Source organism: Leucopleurus acutus (genome assembly GCF_964270905.1).
Source record: "Leucopleurus acutus genome assembly, chromosome: 5".
Classification (NCBI taxonomy): domain Eukaryota; kingdom Metazoa; phylum Chordata; class Mammalia; order Artiodactyla; family Delphinidae; genus Leucopleurus; species Leucopleurus acutus.
In genome coordinates, this window is record NC_139147.1 from 67,001,408 (window position 1) to 67,028,771 (window position 27,364).

The 27,364-nt window shown below is 36.2% G+C and overlaps 1 protein-coding gene across 2 annotated transcripts in view; it reads left to right on the forward strand.

The window, feature by feature from the left end:
• Positions 1–27,364, forward strand: part of STXBP5L (syntaxin binding protein 5L) — a 377,334-nt gene that overhangs the window by 40,618 nt on the left and 309,352 nt on the right. For both annotated transcript variants that reach the window (XM_082839711.1, XM_082839710.1), the window contains exon 3: positions 9,185–9,282. In XM_082839711.1, coding sequence (XP_082695837.1) covers positions 9,185–9,282 — 98 coding nt within the window. The remainder of the gene's footprint in view (positions 1–9,184; positions 9,283–27,364) is intronic.

A 27,364-nucleotide genomic window follows, 5' to 3' on the forward strand; every position in this document is an offset into this window, starting at 1 on the left:
TTTCGTGACATGTCCTGTAGAATTATCTGACTTTTTAAATTATGTGGCGTGATTGAGTTTGATGAAAATAAAACTAAAATGAATATAAAATTTTAAAATATTAATGATAAAATCACATTTCTGTTATATCTACTTCCAAATATCTTATCAAATGGGGGTATATTTGGGCATTATTCTAATTTAATTTTTTTTTTTTAATTTTTTGGCCACGCTACACAGCATGTGGGATCTCAGTTCCCCAACCAAGGATAGAACCCGCGCCCCCTGCATTGGAAGGGTGGAGTCTTAACCACTGTACCGCCAGGGAAGTCCCTCTCCTTTAATTTTAATATCAACTGCCTTTTAGATCTTTGAGCGTGGTGGTTTTCTCAATCTTTCAAGAGATTTAAAAGTCTTAATGAGAAACTGGTACCAATACATCAATTGCCAAGGGCATTTGCATGAGTAGGTATTTTGCCATACTTGTGCATATAGCACAATCTTACCTTTCTATCGCAAAGTGACAGGGTTTCATAGGAACTTGTTATTTTTGTTACCATTATGCCACTCCATGGTGTCATATGCCTATCATAGTTCTCTTAGTCTTATTCTTCATCTAAGGGAGCAGGAAATCATTCAGCAATATTTTCAGGGATCTAAGATGACATCACATCTAGAGAAGAGCTATGGACATACACACATATCCCTAAAAACCCTCAAAGTTCAAGTAATTTGGCTGTTATTGGAAACAAATATCATTGAAATTGAGGGACTTTTCCCATCAATGGGAGTTGCTCCAGTTACAGTAATAATTGGTTTTTGCTTACCAAAATATGTGTGTCCATGTGAATGTTCTTTTTTGTAGTAGAACAGCCCAGATATTTTATCTCAGATTATATGACTTTATGACTTACTGAACAAATTTTGAGACTGTGGTTAATTTCCAGTTTCTGGATCCAAGATCAGGAATGATTTACCCCACTCTACCCTTTGCCCAGAGTGTAACATTTGTAGACCTAACCAGGCAAGTGAACTTACATCAGAAAAAGTACATATTATGTAATCATAAATATTGAGAGGCAAATTGTCTATCTAGAGGAAGTTTAAATAGAATTAATTTATTTCATAGTTGTGATATTCTATCTTCTGTAATCTATAGGTAGTTTTATTTTCTATATATGGTAGTTTTCAATTGTTGCATTCATGTTATTAGATGAAAACTGGTATATGATATTAGGAGTTCTATGCTCAGATTATAGAAATGATAGCTTTGGCATATCAGTAGTATAGAGATGATAAATATAAGCATGAATCACCAATACAGTAGCAAGTTGGAATCCTAGTAGTATAGAATCAAAAGCCATATTTGTATCTTTTAAAAAATTAATTAATTTAGTTTTGGCTGCATTGGGTCTTTGTTGCTGTGTGCGGGCTTTCTCTAGTTGTGGTGAGCGGGGGCTACTCTTCATTGTGGTGCACAGGCTTCTCATTGAGGTGGCTTCTCTTGTTTCAGAGCACCGGCTCTAGGTGTGAGGGCTTCAGTAGTTGTGGCACGTGGGCTCAGTAGTTGTGGCTCGCAAGCTCTAGAGCACAGGTTCAGTAGTTGTGGCACATGGGCTTAGTTGCTCCCCGGCATGTGGGATCTTCCCGGACCACGGCTCGAACCCGTGTCCCCTGCATTGGCATGTGGATTCTTAACTACTGGGCCACCAGGGAAGTCCCATATTTGCTTCTTTCATTTTTCAGACTAATGAGCAATACTAGGGAACATTCCCCATAAACCAACTTGTTGGTCTAATAAATATTTACTTCTTTTTAGGAATGAATGGTTGGTATGGGTGTTAGGATGACAGTTAAGATGTTTTAACAGGCCATAATAACTGCAGCTTAAACATTGTAGAAGTTTATTTCTCTTTCATGAAATCTGTCTAATTTTAAGCAACCAAGGACTGATTCAATGGCTTTATGGTATCTAGAACCCAACAAGGTCTTTCTATCTTGGTGCTCTACTGTCCTTGACATATGGCTTTCATCTCATGTTCTAAGTTGGCTGATCCAATTCCTGCCATTGAATCCATTTTCCAGTTAGTAGAAAGGTGAGAAAAATAAGTTGTATTTGCCCTTACGTTTATGGGTTTATATCATTTCTGCTCTCATTCCTTTGTTTAGAATCTAATCTCGGCTGTGGAGGCTGGGAAATGTAGTGTGAACTGGATTGCCATGTGCTGAACTCAAAATTTTAGTACTATAGAAAAAGGGGAGAAGAAGATAGTGGGAAGCAGCAGACAGTCTCTGTCATAGGTGGTTTTGAGGCTGTTTTGAAATATTATGATAATATTAAGCCCAGTCAGCCAGGCCTAATATGAGTTCTTCTTTGTCTCATACTGCCCTTGTTCCACACTGGCCCTTCGGTGTTCTCATTTGTATACTGAGGAAATTAAAATGAAAACTAAACTAAAGCTAAATGTTCAGAATTCCTTCCTAGCTGTGTTGTGGTTAGATTCTGCCAATGGAAGGTGCCAGATTAAAAGACACGAAGAAAGTAAGTCATTTTATTTCTGCTAGTGCCTTTTGCAGTGTCAGCAATGAGTACAAGTTTGTGTCTTTCATTTCAGAGATGGTAACAGCTTCCTAACTCAGGGTGACATGACCAGCATTTCCACGTATTTGTAACCATCTTTTTTCGCTCCAGATATCTAGAGAGATTTGTGTAACTTTTGGTACAGTTGGCCACCTTACCTCATCCCCTGTAATGTTGTGAAGGGAGAATGCTATGGACTGAATTGTGTTCTCCCAAAATTCATATGTTGAAACCCTAACCCCCAGGGTGATAGTATTTGGATATGGGGCCTTTGGGAGTTAATTAGAATTAGATGAGGTCATAAGGATAAGGCCTCATGATGAGATTTGTGGCTTTATAAGAGGAAGAGACAGAGATGCTTATCTCCCCATCATATGAGGACACAGTGAGAAGGTGGCCATCTGTAACCCAGGAAGAGGGCTCTTACCAGCAACTGAATTGGCTAGTAACTTGATCTTGACTTCCTAGCCTTGAGAACTGTGAGAAATAAACATCTTGTTTAAGCTACCCAGTATTTTGTTATAGCAGCCTGAGCAGACAAATAGAGAGCAAAACAAAGCAAGAGAAACAAAATAATATTAGGAAAAATTAGATATTTAAGAACCTCATTTTATTTGTTGGTGATCAGCTTTGCTTATTTCACCAACTGAACATAAACTATAGTATTTCAACAACCCTTTCTGACTCTGTCTAAAATTGAGAATTTTTCACCTTGACAAGTTGTCTTCAGTTGTCCTACATTTTTCTCTGCTTCAATTTTTTTTTTTTACCACATCTATGCCATTCCAATTGATAGCCTTGATTCTTTTGAAATCAGCCCGGTATCCCAACTGATCCTAACTTCTTATTGTATACATTGTCTGATGATGCAATATCAGAATATTTGATATTCTTGAGGAGAACAGTATTTTTTCTTTCAAATTAAAATAAAATTCACCCAGTTAAAGCATACATTTCACTAATTTTTAGTATATTCACAGTTATGTAACAACTACCATAATCAGTTTTAGAACATTTCATCACCCCCAAAACAACTCTGTACTCATTAGCAGTAAATGCCCATTATCCAGAGCCCCTCTCCCCCATTCCTAGGCAACCAGTAATATATGGGTTGGCCAAAAAGTGCCTTCAGTTTTTAAGTAAAAATAAAAGATACATTTTCATTTTCAACAAGAACTTTATGGAACAACCTATTCACCCTTTTGTTCCCCTACCTTCTGCCATTTTTCAGGCAACTTCATAATTCCATCTTCTCAAAACTTTTTATCTTTTTGAGCAAAGAACTTTTCCAGGTGCCTTTTACAGTCTTCCAGGGAATTGAAATTTCTTCTATTAAGAGAATTTTGTAAAGACCTAAATAAATGGAAATCTGAAGGTGCAATGTCTGGTGGATATGGTGGATGAATCAGAACTTCCCAGCCAAGCTGTAACAGTTTTTGCCTAGTTGTCAAAGAAACATGCAGCCTTGCATTATCCTGATGAAAGATTGTGCGTTTTCTGTTGACTAATTCTAGATGCTTTTCATCAAGTGCTTCTTTCAGTTGGTCTGACTGGGAGCAGTACTTGTTGGAATTGTTTCGTTTTCCAGAAGGAGCTCATAATAGAGGACTCCCTTCCAATCCCACCATATAAACAACATCAACTTCTTTGGATGAAGACTGGCCTTTGGTGTGGTTGGTGGTGGTTCATTTCATTTGCCCCAGGATCTCTTCCATTCCACATTATTGTACAGTACCCACTTTTCATCACCCGTCATAATTTGTTTTTTTTTTTTTTTTGCGGTACGTGGGCCTCTCACTGTTGTGGCCTCTCCCGTTGCGGAGCACAGGCTCCAGACACGCAGGCTCAGCGGCCATGGCTCACGGGCCCAGCCGCTCCGCGGCATGCGGGATCTTCCCGGACCCGGGCACGAACCCATGTCCCCTGCATCGGCAGGCGGACTCTCAACTACTGCGCATGCACCAGGGAAGCCCCATAATTTGTTTTAAAAACGGAAGTTTTCATTATGTTTAAGTAGAGAATCGCATGGGAAATATGGTCAAGAAGTTTTTTTTCACTTAACTTATGTGGAACCCAAACATCAAAGCAATTAACATAACCAAGCTGGTGCAAATGATTTTCAACACTTGATTTGGATATTTTGAGTATGTCGGCTATCTCCAGAGGGGTATAACGTTGATTGTTCTCAATTAATGTCTCGATTTGATTGCTGTCACCTTCAACTGGTCTAATGACCGTGGAGCATCGTCCAGCGAGAAATCTCCAGCATAAAACTTCGCAAACCACTTTTGACACATTTGATCAGTCACAGCACCTTCTCCGTACACTGCACAAATCTTTTTTGCGTTTCAGTTACGTTTTTACCTTTCTTGAAATAATACAGCGTAATATGCTGAAAATGTTGCTTTCTTTCTTCCATCTTCAATTTTAAAATGGCTACACAAAAATTCACCAATTTTGGGCTTCCCTGGTGGCGCAGTGGTTGAGAGTCTGCCTGCCAATGCAGGGGACACGGGTTCGTGCCCTGGTCTGGGAAGATTCCACATGACGCGGAGCGGCTGGGCCCGTGAGCCATGGCCGCTGAGCCTGTGTGTCCGGAGCCTGTGCTCTGCAACGGGAGAGGCCACAACAGTGAGAGGCCCGCATACAGCAAAAAAAAAAAAAAAATTCACCAATTTTGTTGGCTTTTTTTAAATGCACACTGATATGACAGCTGTCACATACAATCTAACAAAATTGTTTTGAATGGAGTTAAAGATGACTAAGAGCTATTAGAGCCATCTTACAGAAAAAACTGAATGAACCTTTTGGCCAACCCAATAATTTCTGTCTCTATAGATTTTTCTGTACATTCCATGTAAATGGAATTATACAATATATGACTGGCTTCTTTCATCTTCAAGGTACATCCCTGTTGTAGCATGTATCATAGTTAAGTTGCTTTTATTGATGAATAATATTCCATTGAACAGACGTACAAATTTCATCTACTCATTCATCAGTTGATGAATGTTTGAGTTGTTTCTACTTTTTGAATATTTTGAGTCATGTTGCTATGAATATTTGTATAAAAGTTTTATATGGATTTTTTTATTTTCCTTGGTTATATACCCAGGAGTGGAATCCCTGGGTTATAGTGTAACTCTATTTCACATTTTGAGGAAATGCCAAACTATTTTCCAAAGAAACTACATGATTTTACATTTCTACCAGTAATGTATTAAGGCTCCAATTTCTCTACATCTTAGTCAGCCTGTATTAATATCTTTTTTTGTATCCATTCTAGTGAGTATGCCGTTATAGCTCATTGTGGATACGATTTGCAGTTTACTAATGGCTAATGATGTTGAGCATCTTACCATGTGCTTATTGGTCATTTATATATATATAAATGATCTATTAAGATCCTTTGCCCATTTTGTCAATTGAGTTATTTGTCTTTTTATTATTGAGTTGTAAGAGTTCTTTATTTATTCTGGATATAAATTCCTTATCAGATATATGCTTTGCAAATATTTTCTCCCATTCTTTGGGTTGTCTTTTTACTTTCTTGATAGTATCCTCTACAGCACAAAAGTTTTTAAGTCTCACGAGGTTCAATTTATCTATTTTTAATTTTATTGCTTGTGCCTTTTGGGTCATATGTAAGAAACCATTGCCTAATCCTAAGTCACTAAGATTTAAGCATATGTTTTCTCCTAAAATTTTTATAGTTTTGGTCCTTACATTTAGGTCTATGATCCATTTTGAGTTAGTTTGTATATATTAGTCCAACTTGATTCTTTTGCATGTTGATATCCAGTTGTTGCAGTATCATTTGTTAAAAGACTGTTCATTTCTCATTGAATTGTCTAAGCACCCTTGGCAGTAATCAACTGACTGAAAATGTGAACATTTATTTCTGGAATCTCAATGCTGTTCCATTGATCTAAATGTTTATCCTGTGCCAGTGCCTTATTGTCTTGATTACTGTAGATTTGTCTAAATTTTAAAAATGTGAATGCTCCAACTTTGTTCTTCCTTTTCAAGATCATTTTGGTGTTCTGGGCCTCTTGAGTACCCATATGAATCTTAGGGTCGACTCGTCAATTTCTGCAAAAAAAAGCCAGCTGGGGTTTTGTTAGGGATTGCATTGATTCTGAAGATCAATCTGTGGAGTATTGTCACCTTAACAATAGTATTTTAATCCATGGGTATGAGAAGCCTTTCTTTTTATTTAGATTGTCTTAAATTTTTTTCAAAAGTGTTTTGTAGTTTTTAGCATGTAAGTTTTGTACTTCTTTTGTTCATTTTATTACTGAATATTTTATTCCTTTGGCTGCTATTATAAATGAAATTTTTCTCTTAATTTCATTTTTGGATAGTGCATTGCTAGTATATAGAAATATAATTGATTTGTACATTAATTTTGTAATCTTGCTTAACTTCTTTATTAGTTCTAATTATTTTTCAGTGTATTTCTTAGGCTTATATACACAAGATCATGTCATCTGCAGATAGTTTTAGTTCTTTTTTCAAAAAAATCTGATGTCTTTCTTTTTTTCTTGCCTAATTGCCCTGGATAGGATGTAGAAGTGGCAAGAGCGGACATACTTGTTTCATTCCTGATCTTAGAGGGAAAGCACTTATTCTTTCACTAATTAGTATGATGTTAGCTGTAGGTTTTTTGTTATTTATCAGATTGAGGAAGTTCTCTACAGTTCTGTTTATTCAGTGCTTTTTAACATGAGTGGGTGTTGGATTTTCTGAAATAATTTTTCTGCATGTATTGAGGTGACCATGTGATTTTTGTCCTATGTTCTATTGAGACAGGATATTACATTAATTTTTTGATGTTAAACCAACCTTGCATTCCTGGGATAATTTCTACCAAGTCACATTGTATTTCCTTTTTATATGTTGCTGGAATTGGTTTGCTAATATTTTATTGGGGATTTTTATACCTATATTAATTAAGAATTAGTGGTATTTAGTTTTCTTTTCTTGTGATGACTTTGTTTCTGGGATCAGGGTAATACTGGCCATAGAGTGAGTTGGGAAGTGTTCCCACCTGTTCTGTTTTTTTTTGAGAGAAACTATATTCGATTATTGTTATCCACATTGATCTGCATGAAGATTATGAATATCTTCCTGTTGACAATTCTGTTTATAAGTCAAAATAGGAAGGACAGTTCAGAATCAAAGGGAAACACCTCAGTTAAGGATCATGAATAGAAAATGGGTCTTCTTAGTAATAATTTTTTAACCAACTTAGTTGAGAATTCTTTGGAGGTTATAGAACAGTAGTTGGTTGGTTAAAGACATTGTGGTATATTCATACTATAATAAGCTCTGCAACTTTTAAATAGGTTGAAGCATTATACATCTAAACATATTTTTTTGTGGAAATATTTCTATGATATACTGCTAAGGGAGAAAACCAGATTACAGATCTGGTTATATATTAGTTAATATGCATATGCATATATGTTCATATATGCTTTAAAAGAAAATGAGGAGTTTATGCAATGAACTCCTTACCGTGTTTTCTCTGGGGAATGAGTTTTAGATAAACTACATGCTATAGTTAATCTTTTCATCTTCAAATGTTTACAAAAGCCATATTTTATTATAAAGATATTTCCATTAAAAATAGCTTTTGGAGCACTAAATATGTGGCTGAACAAGGTATAGAATCCCTTTTATCCTGACCTATGTGGGTCCTCTATTTTTTTGGAAAAGGTATAGCACATTTCATATTGAAATTAGCTCCTGTCTAATATTGCATATTCCTTTTTTACATGTTAGTCTTATCTCTTTTGTGATATTATGAACTCTTTGTATTTTCTTTCCTTTCTTTCCCGCTGTGTTATTATGAAAGGTTTCAAACATACAGAGGAGTTGAAAGAATTATACTGGAACACTCATATATGTATTTATGTGTTGTCACAATTTTATTGTACTGTTTGATGAGTTTTGACTAAAGTATACATGTTTGTAATTCAAACCTTGTCAAAATATAGAATATTATCTTCACTCAATAAAGTTCCTTCATATCCCTTCCAGTCAGTTCTCCTCAAATCAACCACTGTTCTGATTTTTTTCACCATAGGTTAGTTTTACTTGTTTAGAATTTAATATAAATGTAATCATACTATATGTACTCTTTGTGTATTGCTTCTTTTACTTAGCATAATATATTTGAGAATCATCCATGTTTTGGCTTCTGTCATTAGTTTTTATCTTTTAATTGTTGAGTAGTATTCTATTGTATGCATATACCACAGTTTTGTTTTTGAATTCTCTTGTTGATTGTCACCTGGGCTGTTTCTAGGTTGTTATGTATAAAGCTGTTAGGGACATATACAAATTATTATGTGGGCATATGCTCTTCATTTCCTTGGGTACATACACAGGAGTGGAATTTCTAGGTCATAGGACAGGTATATGTTTAGTTTTTAAAGAACTACAGCACATTTTTCTAAAGTGGTTGTGTCATTTTACACTTCTACCAACAATACTTGGTAGTAGTTTTTAAAAAATAAATAATTATTTTAGTCATTCTGGTGGTTGGATAGTGGTATCTTGTTGTGATTTTAATTTTTATTTCCCTGATGACTATTTTCACTGTTTTCTCTCTTTCAGACAGTTCGGCATGGTTTTCCTTATCAGCCCACAGCGTTAGCCTTTGATCCAGTTCAGAAAATCTTGGCTATTGGGACGAGAACTGGTGCTATACGAATGTATCCTTATTTTTTGGTTCATTATTTGCTATATTAATACGAATTACATTTCCTTAAATATTTAGGTAAGTGAAAATATTTATGACCAAATAAAGTTTACTGTTTCTTTAGCAATGAGTAACCCACATCATCAAATTTATTGGCATATATTTAATGTCTGTGAGATAAGTATTGATGCTCCTTTTAAAATCCCTGATATTGGTGATTTGTGTCTTCTACTTTTTCCTGATTAGTCTGGCTAGAAGCTTATCAGCTGCACTGATTTTCATAAGAACCAACTTTTGGTTTCATTGCTTTTCTGTATTGTTTTCCTATATTTTATTTCATTGATTCCTGGTTTGATTTTTTTTATTTCCCCTCTTTTGATTAATTTTGGGTTTCATTTTATCTTCTTCTAGTGTTTTAAGGTGGAAACTGAAGTCACAGATTTGAGAACTTTCTTCTTTTCTAATATATGCCTGTAGGGCTGTGAATTTCCTCCCAAATTTTGTTTTAGTGTCATCCCGTTTCTGTAAATGTTTTCCTCTAAAAGTTTTATAGTGTCTGGCCTTACATTTAGGTCTTTAATCCATTTTGAGTTTATTTTGGTGTATGGTGTTAGGAAGTGTCCTAATTTCATTCCTTACATGTAGCTGTCCAGTTTTCCCAGCACCACTTATTGAAGAGGCTGTATTTTCTACATTGTATATTCTTGCCTCCTTTATCAAAGATAAGGTGACCCTATGTGCATGGGTTTATCTCTGGGCTTTCTCTCCTGTTCCATTGATCAATATTTCTGTTTTTGTGCCAGTACCATACTGTCTTGATTACTGTAGCTTTGTAGTTCAGTGTGAAGTCAGGGAGCCTGATTCCTCCAGCTCCGTTTTTCTTTCTCAAGACTGCTTTGGCTATGCGGGGTCTTTTGTGTTTCTATACAAATTGTGAAATTTTTTGTTCTAGTTCTGTGAAAAATGCCATTGGTAGTTTGATAGGGATTGCATTGAATCTGTAGATTGCTTTGGGTAGTAGAGTCATTTTCACAATATTGATTCTTCCAATTCAAGAACATGGTATATCTCTGCATCTGTTGGTATCATCTTTAATTTCTTTCATCAGTGTCTTATAGTTTTCTGCATACAGGTCTTTTGTATCCTTAGGTAGGTTAATCCCTAGGTATTTTATTCTTTTTGTTACAGTGGTAAATGGGAGTGTTTCCTTAATTTCTCTTTCATATTTTTCATCATTAGTGTATAGGAATGCAAGAGATTTCTGTGCATTAATTTTGTATCCTGCTACTTTACTAAATTCATTGATTAGCTCTAGTAGTTTTCTGGTAGCATCTTTAGGATTCTCTACGTAAAGTACATCATCTGCAAACAGTGACAGTTTTACTTCTTCTTTTTTGATTTGTATTCCTTTTATTTCTTTTTCTTCTCTGATTGCTGTGGCTAAAACTTCCAAAACTATGTTGAATAATAGTGGTGACAGTGGACATCCTTGTCTTGTTCCTGATTTTAGAGGAAATGGTTTCAGTTTTTCACCATTGAGAATGATGTTGGCTGTGGGTTTGTCATATATGGCATTTATTATGTTGAGGTAAGTTCCCTCTATGCCTACTTTCTGGAGAGTTTTTATCATAAATGGGTGTTGAATTTTGTCGAGAGCTTTTTCTGCACCTATTGAGATAATCATATGGCTTTTATCCTTCAGTTTGTTATTGTGGTGTATCACATTGATTGAATTGCGTATATTGAAGAATCATTGCATTCCTGGGATAAACCCCACTTGATCATGGTGTATGATCCTTTTAATGTGCTGTTGGATTCTGTTTGCTAGTATCTTGTTGAGGATTTTTGCATCTATGTTCATTAGGGATATTGGTCTGTAGTTTTCTTTTTTTGTGACATCTTTGTCTCGTTTTGGTATCAGGGTGGTGGCCTCGTAGAATGAGTTTGGGAGTGTTCCTCCCTCTACTATTTTTTGGAAGAGTTTGAGAAGGATAGGTGTTAGCTCTTCTCTAAATGTTTGATAGAATTTGCCTGTGAAGCCATCTGGTCCTGGGCTTTTGTTTGAAGATTTTTAATCGCAGTTTCAATTTCAGTGCTTGTGATTGGTCTGTTTATATTTTCTGTTTCTTCCTGGTTCAATTTCGGAAGGTTGTGTTTTTCTACAAATTTGTCTATTTCTTCCAGGTTGTCCATTTTACTGGCATATAGTTGCTTGTAGTAATCTCTCATGAGTCTATGTATTTCTTTTTTTTTTAAAAAAACATCATTATTGGCATATAATTGCTCTACAATGGTGTGTTAGTTTCTGCTTTATAGCAAAGTGAATTGGCCATACATATACATATATCCCCATATATCCTCCCTCTTGTGTCTCCCCCCACCCTCCCTATCCCACCCCTCTAGGTGGTCACAAACCTTTATGTATTTCTGCACTGTCAGTTTTCACTTCTTTTTCATTTCTAATTCTGTTGATTTGAGTCTTCTCCGTTTTTTCTTGATGAGTCTGGCTAATGGTTTATCAATTTTGTTTATCTTCTCAAAGAACCAGCTTTTTGTTTTCTTGAGCTTTGCTATTGTTTCCTTCATTTATTTTTTATTTTTTTTTTTGCTCTCATTTATGATTTCTTTCCTTCTGCCAACTTTGCTTTTTTTTTTTGCTCTTCTCTAATTGCTTTAGGAATAAGGTTAGGTTGTTTGAGATTGTTCTTGTTTCTTGAGGTAGGATCGTATTGCTATAAACTTCCCTCTTAGAACTGCTTTTGCTGCATCACATAGGTTTTGAGTCATTGTGTTTTCATTGTCATTTGTTTCTAGATATTTTTGATTTCCTCTTTGATTTCTTCAGTGATCACTTGGTTATTTAGTAGCGTATTGTTTAGCCTCCATGTGTTTGTATTTTTTTACAGTTTTTTTCCTGTAATTGATATCTAGTCTCATAGCGTTGTGGTCAGGAAAGATAATTGATATGATATCAATTTTCTTAAATTTACAAAGGCTTAACTTGTGACCCAAGATATGGTCTATCCTGGAGAATGTTCCATAAGCACTTGAGAAGAAAGTGTGTTCTGTTGTTTTTGGATGGAATGTCCTATAAATATCAATTAAGTCCATCTTGTTTAATGTGTCATTTAAAGCTTGTGTGTCCTTATTTATTTTTATTTTGGATGATCTGTCCATTGGTGAAAGTGGGATGTTAAAATCCCCTACTATTATTGTGTTTCTGTCGATTTCCCCTTTTCTGGCTGTTAGCATTTGCCTTATGTACTGAGGTGCTCCTGTGCTGGGTGCATAAATATTTGCATTTGTTATATCTTCTTTGATTGATCCCTTGATCATTATGTAGTGTCTTTCTTTGTTTCTTGTAATAGTCTTTATTTTAAAGTCTTTTTTGTCTGATATGAGAATTGCTACTCCAGCTTTCTTTTGATTTCCATTTGCATGGAATATCTTTTTCCATCCCCTCACTTTCAGTCTGTATGTGTCCCTAGGTCTGAAGTGGGTCTCTTGTAGACAACATATATATGGGTCTTGTTTTTGTATCCATTTAGCCTGTCTATGTCTTTTGGTTGGAGCATTTAATTCATTTACATTTTAGGTAATTATTTATATGTATGTTCCTATTACCAGTTTCTTAATTGTTTTGGCTTTGTTTTTGTAGGTCTTTTCCTTCTCTTGTGTTTCCTGCCTAGAGAAGTTCCTTTAGCATTTGTTGTAAAGCTGGTTTGGTGGTGCTGAATTCCCTTAACTTTTGCTTATTTGTAAAGGTTTTAATTTCCCCATCGAATCTGAATGGCATCCTTGCTGGCTAATCTTTTTTGTAGATTTTTCCATTTCATCACTTAAAATATGTCCTCCCACTTCCTCTGGCTTGCAGAGTTTCTGCTGAAAGATCAGCTGTTAACCTTATGGGGATTCCCTTGTATGTTATTTGTTGTTTTTCCCTTGCTGTTTTTAATATTCTTTCTTTGTATTTAATTTTGATAGTTTGATTAATTTGTGTCCTGGTGTGTTTCTCCTTGTATTTATCCTGTATGAGACTCTCTGTGCTTTCTGGACTTTATTGAGTATTTCCTTTCCCATGTTAAGGAAATTTTCAACTATAATCTCTTCAAATATTTTCTCAGTCCCTTTCTTTTTCTCTTCTTCTTCTGGAACCCCTGTAATTCGAATGTTGGTGCATTTAATATTGTCCCAGAGGTCTCTGAGACTGTCCTCAATTCTTTTCATTCTTTTTTTCTTTATTCTGCTCTGCAGTAGTTATTTCCACTATTTTATCTTCCAGGTTACCTCTCCGTTCTTCTGCCTCAGTTATTCTGCTATTGAAATCTTCTAGAGAATTTTTTTTTTGTTGTTGTTGTTGTTGTTGTACACGGGCCTCTTACTGTTGTGGCCTCTCCCATTGCAGAGCACAGGCTCTGGACACACAGGCCCAGCGGCCATGGCTCACGGGCCCAGCCTCTCCGTGGCATGTGGGATCTTCTTGGACCGGGACACGAACCCATGTCCCCTGCATTGGCAGGCGGACTCTTAGCCACTGCGGCACCTGGGAAGCCCCCTTCTAGAGAATTTTAAATTTCATTTATTGTGTTGTTCATCATTGTTTCTTTGCTCTTTAGTTCTCCTACATCCTTGTTAAACATTTCTTGTATTTTCTCCATTCTATTTCCAAGATTTTGGATTATCTTTACTATCATTACTCTGAATTCTTTTTCAGGTAGACTGCCTATTTCCTCTCATTTGTTTGGTCTGGTTGTTTTTTACCTTGCTCCCTCATCTGTCGCCTATTTTCTGTCTTCTCATTTTGCTTAACTTACTGTGTTTGGAGTCTCCTTTCACAGGCTGCAGATTTGTAGTTCCCGTTGTTTTTGGTGTCTGCCCCCAATGGGTAAGGTTGGTTCAGTGGCTTGTGCAGGCTTCCTGGTGGAGGACACTGGTGACTGTGTCCTGGTGGCTGTGGCTGGATATTGTCTTTCTGGTGGGCAGTGCTGAATCCAGTGGTGTGTTTTGCAGTGTCTGTGAACTTAGTATTAGTTTAGGCATCCTCTCTGCTAATGGGTGGGGTTGTGTTCCTGTCTTGGTAGTTGTTTGCCATGGGGCGTCCAGCACTGGAGCTTGCCTGCCATTGGGTGGAGTTGGGTCTTAGTGCTGAGATGAAGATCTCTGGGAGAGCTCTCGCCGATTGATAATACATGGGGCTCGAGGTCTCTGGTGGTCCAATGTCCTGAACACAGCTCTCCCATCTCAGAAGCTCAGGCCTGACACCAGCCTGGAGTACCAAGATCCTGTCAGCCACACGACTCAGAAGAAAAGGAAGAAAAAAAGAGAAATATAATAATTAATAATAAAGAAAGAAATAAACTTAAATAACATTAAAAATTATTAAAATAGAAAAAAAAGTAATGAAAAAAGAAGAGAGCAACCAAACCAATAAAAAAAAATCCACTAATGGTAACCAGCGCTTAAAACTATACTGAGATAAACATAAAAATCAGAAACAAGTCAGTCACAGACAGCAAACCCCAAGTCTGCAGTTGCTACCAAAGTCCACTGCCTCAATTTTGGGTTGATTTGTTGTTTATTCAGGTATTCCACAGATGCAGCGTACCTCAAGTTGATTGGGGACATTTAATCCACTGCTCCTGAGGCTGCATGGAGAAATTTCCCTTTCTCTTCTTTGTTCCCACAGCTCCTGGGGTTCAGCTTTGGTTTTGGCCCCACCTCTGTGTATAGGTTGCCCTCAGGCTTCTATTCCCACCCAGACAAGATGGGGTTAAAGCACCAGCTGATTAGGGGGCTCTGACTCACTCATGCAGTTTGGAGTTTGGAGGGAGGGGTACGGTTATTATAATTGGAATGCGGGGTGAGCCTGCAGCAGCAGAGGCCACTGTGACACCTCAACAGCCTGAGGCATGCCGTGTGTTCTCCTGGGAAATTTGTCCCTGGATCATGGGACCCTGGCAGTGGCAGGCTGCACAGGCTCCCGGAGAGTGGGTGGGTGGGGAGGGCATGTAGATAGTGATCTGTGCTTGCCCACAGGATTCTTGATGGCTGCAGCAGCAGTGTTAGTGTTTCATGCCAGTCTTTGGTGTCCGAGCTGATAGCTGCAGCTCATGCCCATGTCTGGAGCTCGTTTAGGCGGTGCTCTGCCTTCTGTGGGCAGACAGGGAAGGAATCCCCTCTCCTCGCACACCCCGAAACAATGGTCTCTTGCCTCTTAGGCTGGTCCAGAGTTTTTCCTGGACTCCCTCCCAGCTAGCTGTGGTGCACTAGCCCCCTTCAGGCTGTATTCATGCAGCCAACCCCAGTCCTCTTCCTGGGGTCTGACTTCCAAAGCCCGAGTCTCAGCTCCCAGCCCCCACCCGCCCCGGCGGGTGAGCAGACAAATTTCTCAGGGTGGTGAGTGCTGGCCGGCACTGATCCTTTGTGTTGGAATCTCTCTGCTTCGCCCTCTGCACCCCTGTTGCTGCCCACTCCTCCGTGGCTCTGGAGCTTCCCCCGCCCACTCCCTGTCTCCACCAGTGAAGGGGTTTCCTATTGAGTGGAAACTATTCCTCCTTCACAGCTCCCTCCCAGAGGTGCAGGTCCCATCCCTATTCTTTTGTCTCTGTTACTTCTTTTTTTCTTTTGCCCTACCCAGGTACGTGGGGATTTTCTTGCCTTTTGGGAAGTCTGAGGTATTCTGCCAGCGTTCAGTAGGTGTTCTACAGGAGTTCTTCCACATGTAGATGTATTTCTGATATATTTGTGGGTAGGAAGGTGATCTTCACGTCTTACTCCTCTGCCATCTTGAAGATCCCTTGTTTATCTATTTTATATATACTAGTTTATATCTGCTAATCCCAAACTCCTAATTTGTCCCTCCCTCTCTTTTCCCCTTTGGTAACCATGTTTGTTTTCTATGTCTGTGAGTCTGTTTCTGTTTTGTAAATAAATTCATTTGTATCATATTTTAGATTCCACATATAAGTGATAATATGATATTTGTCTTCTTCGTCTTTAACTTGTCTTTTCACCCTCTTAACAGGGCCTTTCAGAGTTCAGTTTATCAGTTTTTCCTTTATAGGTGCTGGGAGCTGAGGCTAGGGCTTCAGAGGTCAGACCCCAGGGATAGGACTGGGGTTGGCTGCGTGAACACAGCCTGAAGGGGGCTAGTGCACTACAGCTAGCCAGGAGGGAGTCCAGGAAAAACTCTGGACCTGCATAAGAGGCAAGAGACCATTGTTTCGGGGTGCGTGAGGAGAGGGGATTCCTTCCCTGTCTGCCCACAGAAGGCAGAGCACCGCCTAAATGAGCTCCAGAGATGGGCGTGACCCATGGCTATCAGCTCGGACACCAGAGACTGGCATGTGCTCTTTTGGAATCACCTTTTAGAACTCTTTGTCTAACCTTGGATCTTAATTATTTTCTTTCATTTTTTTCTAAAAATTTTATAGTTATACATTTTATATTTAAATACAGGTTCCATTTTGAGTTTACTTTTTATTTCTATTGTCTTTATCTGCTTTCGGTATTAGGGTAATACTGGGTTCATAAAATGAATTGAGAAGTGTTCCCTCTGCTTCTGTTTTCTGTAATAGTTTGTATAAAATTGGTGTTAATTCTTTAAGTGTTTGGAAGAGTTTTCTAATGAGAGTACCTGGGCCTAGAGATTGTGAGATTTTTTTTTTTTTTAACATCTTTATTGGGGTATAATTGCTTTACAATGGTGTGTTAGTTTCTGCTTTATAACAAAGTGAATCAGTTATACATATACATATGTTCCCATATCTCTTCCCTCTTGCGTCTCCCTCCCTCCCACCCTCCCTATGTGAGATTTTTTTTATTACAGATTCACTTTTAAAAATTAGTTTTAGGACTATTTTAGCTTTCTCTTTTATCTTGTTAAATTTGCATAGTTTGTAGTCTTACTAGTGGTTTTTAAATTTTACTGATTTTTTGTTTTTGAGGAGCTAGGCTTTTGTTTAATTGATTTTTCTCTGTTTTATTCTTTTCAATTTTTTTCTGAATTATCTTTATTATTTCCTTTCTTTACTTTTCTTTGAGATTATTTTGCTCTTTTTTCCTAGTTTTTTGAAGTAGGAACCTACGTTACTGATTTGTTCCCTTTCTCTTTTCTAAGGTATACATTTAGTGTTATTAATTCTCCTCTCAGCATGGCTTTAACTGGATTCCACAGATTTTGATATGTGCATTTGAATTTTCATTCAATCATATGCAGTTTTAAAAATTGCCTTTGAGACTTCTTTGAACCATCAGTTACTTAGAAGTATTTTAATTAATTGGCAACTGTTTGGAAGTTTTCTTGTTATTGATTTTTAGTTTTGATATCATTATGGTCAGAAAACACACTCTTTATGATTTCAGTTCTTTTAAATTTGTTAAGATTTGTTTTGTAGCCTAGGATATGATCTGTCTTGGTGGATACTCTATGGACTATGGAAAAACATGTGCATTCTTTTCTTGTTGAGTGGAATGTTTTCTATTTGTCAACTAGATATTGTTGGTTGATTGTGTTGTTGAGTTCCATATTCTTGCTAATTTTTTGTCTGAAAATTCCTGTCAAATCCTGAAAGTAGAGTGAATTAGTTCTCCAGACTCTAATTTTGGATATATTTATCTCTTTCTAACTTCATTAGTTTTTGCTTTCTGTATTTTGAGACTCTGTGGTTTGGTGTGCACACATTTAGGATTGTTATATCTTCCATGGATTGATCCCTTTACCATTATGTAATGTCTTTACTTATCTCCAGTAATTCTCTTTGCTCTATAATTGACTTTATGTGATCTTAGTATAACCACTCCTACTTTTTAAAAACAAGTTAATGTTTACATGTTATATCTATTTCCATTCTTCTACTGTAACCTTATGTCATTGTACTTGAAGTGAGTTTATTGTATACAGCATATTGTTGGATCATTTTCTTTCTTTTTTTATTGAGGTGTAATTGACATATAACATTATCTTAAGTTCAGGTGTACAACATAATGATTTGGTATCTGTATATATTGTGAAATAATCACCACAGTAAGTCTAGTTAACATGCATCACCACACATAGTTACATTTTTTTTCTTCTGATGAGAACTTTAAAGATCTACTCTCTTAGTAACTTTCAAATATACAATAGAGTATTATTAACTATAATCACCACGCTATGCATTATGTCCTCAGATCTTATTTGTTTTACAATGGAAGTTTGACCTTTTGACCACCTTCATTGATTCTGCCCACCCCACACCTCCCACCTTTGGCAACCACCAATCTGTTCTCTATATCTACGTGTTCAGTATTTCTGTTTGTTTGTTTTTTAGATTCCACTACAAATGAGATTGTACAGTATTTGTCTTTCTCTGTCTGACTTATTTCAGTCAGCATTTGCCTTTAGTGTCCATCCATGTTATCACAAATGGCTAGATTTCATTCTTTTAATATGGCTGAATAACACTCTGTTCTCTATGTATACCATATTTCTTTGTCTATTCCTCCATCATTGGACACTTAGGCTGTTTCCATATCTTGGCTATTGTAAATAATGCTGCAATGAATATGGGAGTATAGATATCTTTTTAAGTTAGGTTTTCATTTCCTTCTGATAAATACCCCAAAGTGGAATTGCTGGATTGTATGGTAGTTCTGTTTTATTTTATTCTTAAAAAAATTATTTTATTTTATATTGGAGTATAGTTGATTAACAATGATGTGTTAGTTTCAGGTGTACAGCACAGTGATTCAATTATACACATGCAAGTATCCATTCTTTTTCACATTCTTTTCCCATTTTGATTATTAAAGAATACTGAGCCGAGTTCGCTGTGCTATACAGTAGGTCCTTGTTGGTTAACTATTTTAAATATAGTAGTGTTTACATGTCAATTGCAAACTTCCATACTGTTTTTCATAGTGCCTGCACCAATTTACAGTCTCACTAACAGTGCACAAGGGTTCTCTTTTTTCTACATCCTTGCTAACACTTGTTATTCCTTGTCTTTCTGGTAATAGCCATTTTAACAGGTGTGAGCTGGTTTCCCATTGTGGTTTTAAGTTGCATTTCCCTGATGATTAGTGATGTTGTATACCTTTTCATGTACCTCTTGGCCATCTGTATATCTTCTTTGGAAAAATGTCCATTCAGCTCCTCTGCCAATTTTTTAATTGAATTGTTTGGGTTTTTTTGCTATTGAGTCATATGAATTCTTTATATATTTTGGCTATTAATCCCTTATCAGACATGATTTGCAAATATTTTCTCCCATATGATAGGTTTCTTTTCCATTTTGTTGACAGTTTGCTTTGCTGTGCAGGAGCTTTTTAGTTTGATGTAGTCCCACTTAGTTTTGTATTTTGTTGTTGTTTTTTTGCTTTTGGTGTCAACTCTAAAAAATCATTGCCAATAATGATTTACAGGAGCTTACTGCTTATATTTTCTTCTAGGAGTTTTATGGTTTCAGGTCTTTTGTTCAAGTTCTTAATCCATTTTGAGTTAGTTTTTGTGTGTAGTGTAAGATAATGTCCAGCTTCATTCTTTTGCATATGGCTGTCCAGTTTTCCCAGCATCATTTATTGAAGAGACTGCCTTTTCCCTATTAAGTATTCTTGGCTTCCTTGTCAAATATTAGTTGACCATATATGCATGGGTGTATTTCTGGAATCTTGATTCTGTTCCATTGGTTTATGTGTCTGCTTTTATGCCAGTATCGTATTGTTTTGATTACTTATAGCTTTGTAATATAGTCTGAAACCAGGGAGCATGACACCTCCAGCTTTGCTCTTCTTTCTCAAGATTGCTTTCGCTATTTGAGGCCTTCTGTGGTTCCGTACAAATTTTAGGATTATTTGTTCTAGTTCTGTGAAAAATGCCATGGGTATTTTGATAGGGATTGCATTGAATCTTTAGATTGCTTTGGATAGTATGGACATTTTAGCAGTATTAATTCTTCCACCCAAGAGTATAGTATATCTATCCATTTATTTGTGTTTTCAGTTTCTTCCATCAATGTCTTATAGTTTCCAGTATATAAGTGTTTTACCTCCTTGGGTAAACTTATTCCTAGGTCTTTTATTCTTTTTGATGCAATTGCAAATGGGATTGTCTTCTTAATTTCTCTTTCTGGTAGTGTATAGAGATGTAACAGATTCCTGTATATTAATTTTGTATCCTGCAACTTTACTGAATTTATTTATTAGTTCTAGTAGTTTTCTGATAGAGACTTTAGGATGTTATACATTTAGTATCATGTCATCTGCAAATAGTGACAGTTTTACTTCTTCATTTGCAGTTTGAGTGCCAGGTGGGTGTGCATGTTCAGTTTCTTGGTGAGCCCTGTCAACATACCCCCAGAAAAAGGATAGTGACTGACACTGCCTCACTTAAAATGGATGGGGTGGAAGTTCATCGTCCCACTGTGCTCCAGTGACATCAGGAGATAGAAGAAGCATAGCATCAATCACTTCTCCCTGCACCACCTTGTTTTGCCTCATCAATGTGAATAGAGGTTCAGCTCCTACTAGGATTCTCTGATACAGTGTGGTTGCTGACTAGCCCTGCTTCACCCACCTTGTTCAGTCTTGTTGCTGTCAGGTGGAAGTGAGGATTCTGGTTCTGAATGACCACCTTGCTGACTTGGAGTGCTAGGAGGGTGTGAGTGAAGGCTAATGATGACTAGCCCCACCTTATACTACCTCATTCAATCTTGTTGCCCCTGGACTCCACTGATGCTACCTTGGTGGGGGAATTAGAATAACTCTTCCTTATGCTTGTAAGGGGATGGAAGATCAACTGCTAATTTAGACTCACTAATACTACTGCATCAGGATTGGATTGCTGCCACCTGCCTCCGCTTGTATGGAGATGGGTGATCAGCATCCTGCTGAGTGCACTGATACAACCTGGCAGTGGAACAAAGTGCTACCTGCTTCTTCCAGGCAGGGGATGGGTGATTAGCAACCTGCTTGTGCCCTTAAATACTACCTTCTCGGGGAGTTGAAGTGTGCTCTCTGCAGCGTGGGAGTGAGATGAGGTAGAAGATCAGCTCTGCAGTCAGCTCTGTTGAACTCCCATGGAGTGGGGAAGAGAAGAGTATGGTTTTCTCGTTGTTTGGCTAGAGTATGGTTTTCTCATTGTTTGGCTAGAATTGTGGGTAATGCCACAATTTGCTTTTAGCCTACCCTCTTCTCTGTCCTTTGACTGGGAGAACAGCCTTTTCTTTGATTGTTTTTTGTTTTTGTCTTTATTTTTTGCTTGTGCTAGTTGGTGGTCCTGGGTTGGAAACTTCTGCAGTGTCCTGTCCAGGACATATGGGACACAATAAGGAAACTCAAGGAACTCACTGCTGTGTCACTTCCCATTTCCTGAGATGCCTAGGCATTTCTCCTTTCTACCTCAGAGTTTCCTTTCACTTGTTTATAATATTATCTCCAGGGCAGGGTTTTTATTTTTGTTTTCAGTTGTGAAAGACAGAAACTGGGAGGAATAGGGCTCTTTCATCTTGGCAGAATTGTAATTCTCCATCCCCAGATTTTAACACGTTGTTTTTTCCTTCCATTTACCTTAAAATATTTTCTAATTTCTGCTTGATTTCTTTTCTTTACATGTAGGTTATTTATAAGTGTTTTATTTAGTTTCTAAACATTAGAGATTTTTCCAGAGATCTTTCTGTTATTGATTTCTAATTTAATTCAATTGTGGTCAGACAATATACTTTATATGACCTGAATACTTTTAAATTAATTGAAGCTTGTTTTATGGCCCTGTCTGTGGTCTATCATGACAAATGTTAAATATGCATTTGAAATGAATATGTATTCTGCTATTGTTGCGTGGATTTATCTGTAAGTATTAATCAGGTAAAATTGATAGTGTTCCCTAATACCATACACAAAAATAAGCTCAAAATGGATTAACGACCTAAATGTAAGGCCAGAAACTATCAAACTCTTAGAGGAAAACATAGGCAGAACACTCTATGACATAAATCACAGCAAGATCCTTTTTGACCCACCTCCCAGAGAAATGGAAATAAAAACAAAAACAAATGGGACCTAATGAAACTTCAAAGCTTTTGCACAGCAAAGGAAACCATAAACAAGACCAAAAGAAAACCCTAAGAATGGGAGAAAATATTTGCAAATGAAGCAACTGACAAAGGATTAATTTCCAAAATTTACAAGCAGCTCATGCAGCTCAATAACAAAAAAACAAACAACGCAATCCAAAAATGGGCAGAAGACCTAAATAGACATTTCTCCAAAGAAGATATACAGACTGCCAACAAACACATGAAAGAATGCTCAACATCATTTATCATTAGAGAAATGCAAATCAAAACTACAATGAGATATCATCTCACACCAGTCAGAATGGCCATCATCAAAAAATCTAGAAACAATAAATGCTGGAGAGGGTGTGGAGAAAAGGGAACCCTCTTGCACTGCTGGTGGGAATGTGAATTGGTTCAGCCACTATGGAGAACAGTATGGAGGTTCCTTAAAAAACTACAAATAGAACTACCATATGACCCAGCAATCCCACTACTGGGCATATACCCTGAGAAAACCAAAATTCAAAAAGAGTCATGTACCAAAATGTTCATTGCAGCTCTATTTACAATAGCCCAGAGATGGAAACAAGCTAAGTGCCCATCATCGGATGAATGGATAAAGAGGATGTGGCACATATATACAATGGAATATTACTCAGCCATAAAAAGAAACGAAATTGAGCTATTTGTAACGAGGTGGATAGACCTAGAGTCTGTCATACAGAGTGAAGTAAGTCAGAAAGAGAAAGACAAATACCGTATGCTAATACATATATATGGAATTTAAGAAAAAAGAATGTCATGAAGAACCTAGGGGTAAGACAGGAATAAAGACACAGACCTACTGGAGAATGGACTTGAGGATATGGGGAGGGGGAAGGGTGAGCTGTGACGCGGCGAGAGAGAGTCATGGACATATATACACTAACAAACGTAAGGTAGATAGCTAGTGGGAAGCAGCCGCATGGCACAGGGATATCGGCTCGGTGCTTTGTGACTGCCTGGAGGGGTGGGATAGGGAGGGTGGGAGGGAGGGAGACGCAAGAGGGAAGAGATATGGGAACATATGTATATGTATAACTGATTCACTTTGTTATAAAGCAGAAACTAACACACCATTGTAAAGCAATTATACCCCAATAAAGATGTTAAAAAAATTGATAGTGTTATTCAAATCTATATTTGTGCTGATTTTTTATCCACTTCTATCTATTACTGAGACAGAGGTATTGAAATCTCCCACTATCATTTTAGAATGATCTGTTTATCATTGAAGTTCTATCAGTTTTGTTTTATTTCATGTATTTTGAAGCTCTGTTTTTAGCTGTATGAACAGTTAGGAGTATTAAGTTATTTTGTTGAGTTAACTCTTTTAACATTATGAAATGACCTTCTTTGTCTTTGGTAATATTCTTTGATCTGAAATTTACTTTGTCTGATATGGATATAGCCGCTGAAGCTTTCTTTTGATTATTCTTAACATGGTGCATCTTTTTCCGTCTCTTTTACTTTAACCTATTTGTGTCTTCATATTTAGTGTGTTCTTGTAGGCAGCATATAGTTGGGTATTGCTTTTCTGCCTAATTTGACAGTCTCTGTCCTTTATAATTTTTTGATTCATTTTTATATTAAAGATAGATTTATGTTTTAACATAATAGTTATTTTTAAGAGATGTTACTTTTCTTGTTAGAGAATACATTAATCAATTTAAATTTCATCTTTTAATATTATCATATAGTAAATTTGACTTTCCTTTTAATAATATACAGTTCTATGAATTAAGTACAGGTATACCTCATTTTATTTTGCTTTGCAGGTATTTGTTTTTTATAAATTGAAGGTTTGTGGCAACCCTGTGTCTTCAGGTTTATCAGCACCATTTTTCCAACAGGATTTGTTCACTTACTGTCTCTTTGTCACTTTTTGGTAATTTCTCAATATTTCAAGTCCTCCACCAGCAAAAAGAGTGCGACTCACTGAAGGCTCAGATGATGGTTAGCACTTCCTAGCAATAAAGTATTTTTAATTAAGGTATGTACATTTTTTTAGACATAATGCTATTGCACACTTAATAGACTACAGTATAGTGTAAACATTTATACACACTGGAAAATCAGAAAATTCGTGTGACGCCCTTTACTGTGACTGCCTTCCTCTATTAGTTTTATAGTTTTAGCTTTTTAATTTAAGCTGTGATTAATTTTGAGTTAATTTTTGTATATGGTGTTAGGATGGGATCTACATCCTTTCGCATGTGGATATTCAGTTGTTGTAGCACTATTTCCTAAAAACAAATAATCTGTCTCCATTAAATTGTCTTGATATCCTTGTTGAGAATCAGTTGACTAAGTATGTGAGGGTTTATTTCTAGAATCTCAATTCTGTTCCAGTTAGCTCTATGTCTGCCTTATTCCAGTACCTTATTGTTTTGATTACTGTAGCTTTCTATACAATTTTAAGTTAGAATCTTCCAACTTTATTCTTGTTTTTTAAGATTATTTTTATATTCTGTGTCTCTTAAATATCCATATGAATCTTTGGATCATTTTGTCTGTTGCTGCAAAAATGCAGCTGGGATTTTGATAGGGATTGAATTGATTCTGAATTTGGGGAGTACTACCACCTTAATAATATTGTCTTTTGATCTATAGGTATGAGATGTCTTTCCATTTATTAGGTCTTTAATATTTTCATCAATGTTTATAGTTTTTAGAATATAAGTTTTATACTTTTGTTCAGTTTATTCCTATTTTATTACTTTGGATGCTACTATAAATGGTATTATTTTCTTAATTTAATTTTTGGGTAGTGCTTTGCTAGTGTATAGAGAAACATAATTGATTTTTGTACATTGATTTTGTTACCTGCAGCCTTAATGAACTCTTTTATTAGTTGTAATAATTTTTCAGTATATTTCTTAGGATTGTGTACAGACATACCTTGGATATACTGTGGGCTCAGTTCCAGACCATTGCAATAAAGCGAATATTGCAATAAAGTGTCACATGAATTTTTTGGTTTCCCAATGGATATAAAAGTTATGTTTACACTCTGCTATTGCCTATGAAGTATGCAATAGCATTATGTTTAAAAAAATAATGTATATGCCTTAATTGAAAAACATGTGTACATGCCTTTATTGCTAAAAAGGCTAATCATCATCTGACAATGCAGGGTTGCCATAAACCTTACATTTGTAAAAAAAACTCAGTATCTGAGAAGTGCAATAAAGCAAAGCACAATAAAAGAAGGTATTCCTGTGTGTACAAGATCATGTTACCTACAAGTAATTTTAGTTCTTCCTTTGTAATCTGGGTGTCCTTTATTTCTCTTGTTTAATAACCGTTGATAAAACCTTTAGTATACATTTGTCTCATTTCTGATCTTAGAAGGAAAGCATTCATTGTTTCACTAGTATGACATTATCTAGCAGTGGGTTTTTTGTACACACCCTTTATCAGATTGAAGAAATTTCTTTCTATTGTTAATTCATTGAGAGTTTTTTATCATGAAGGTGTACAAAATTTTCTCAAATACTTTTTCTGCAGCTACTGAGATGACCAAGTGACTTTTGTTCTTTATTCTATTGATATGGTATATTACATTAATTGATTTTTTAATGTTAAACCAGTGTTGCAATCCTGGAATAAATCTCACCGGGTCATGATAAATGACCCTTTTTAGATGTTGCTGTATTCAGTTTGCTTATATTTTGCTGAGAATTTTTGTGTCTATATTAATAAATTATTGGTCTTAAGTTTTCTTTCTTTGTAATATCTTTGTCTGTTTCTGATTTCAGGGTAGTCTGGCCTAATAGAATAAGTTGGAAAGTGTTTTCTCTTCTGATTTTTAAGAGAGTTAATGAAGAATAGGTATTAATCTTAACTTTTTGGTAGAATTCACCAATGAAGCCATCTGGGCTTTTTATCCTGAGAAGTTATTTGATTACTAAATCAATCGCTTTAAAGGTCGATTCAGATTTTTAAACTTGTTTTCTAATCAATTAGCTTATGTCTTTTTAGGAATTTTTTCATTTTATCTATATTATCTAATTTGTTGGCATATAATTGTTTATAGTATCCCCTTATAATCTTTATTTTTGTAAGATTTGTAGTCTGTCCCGTTTTTTACTTCCTGATTTTAATTATTTGTGTGTTCTCTTTATGGTTGATCTAGATGAATGTTTGTAAATTTTGATGTTTTTTTAAAGAACCAACTTTTGGTTTCATTGATTTTCTTTATTTTTGTTTTATACTCCATTTTAGTAATATCAGCTCATCATTTTCATTTCCTTTCTTCTGATTGCTTGGGTTTAGTTTACTCTGCTTTTGTTTTTTCTTATGGTGCAATTTTAGGTTATTAAATTGAGATCTTTTTTTTTGTATAGATGCTTAATTTCCATCTAAGAACTTCTTTAGCTGTATCCCCTAAGTTTTATTATGTTGTGTTTTCATTTTTATTCATCTAAAATTATTTTAAAGTTTCCCTTGTGACTCCTTTGACCTGTTGGTTATTTAGGGATATGCTCTTTAATTTCCACATATTTGTGAATTTCCCAAATTTCTTTCTGTAACTGATTTCTAACTTCACTCCATTGTGGCCAGAGAACATAATTTATATGATGTCAACCCTTTTAAATGTATTAAGGCTTGTCTTATGGCCTATCTGGTTTCAACTTCTACATGTGAAGAGCTTGGAAGTTGTCAAATGAAATAAAATGAAGTTAAAATGTTGGTCAAACCTAAACTCAACAACTTTTCCTGAACCTATTAGAGAAATAAGGTTGCAGGGCATACTTCCACCCCAAAATCTGAAGAGAACAGCAAATCTAGAGAGTCACAGACATTTCAGAAGCCGCTGGAACCATAAGCTGGTAGGAGTACTCAAATAGTAATTTTTTTTTCAAATTGTTAGATGCTGAATGTGTGATTAGCATGAAAACATGAAACTCCTGAGGGCCAAAGTGTTAGGGGAGCCCCCATACTTTCATGTCTGACTTTCAACAAAAAATTGTAAGCCATTCCAACAATAAGACATGCCGTCTAAACAGCAATAGA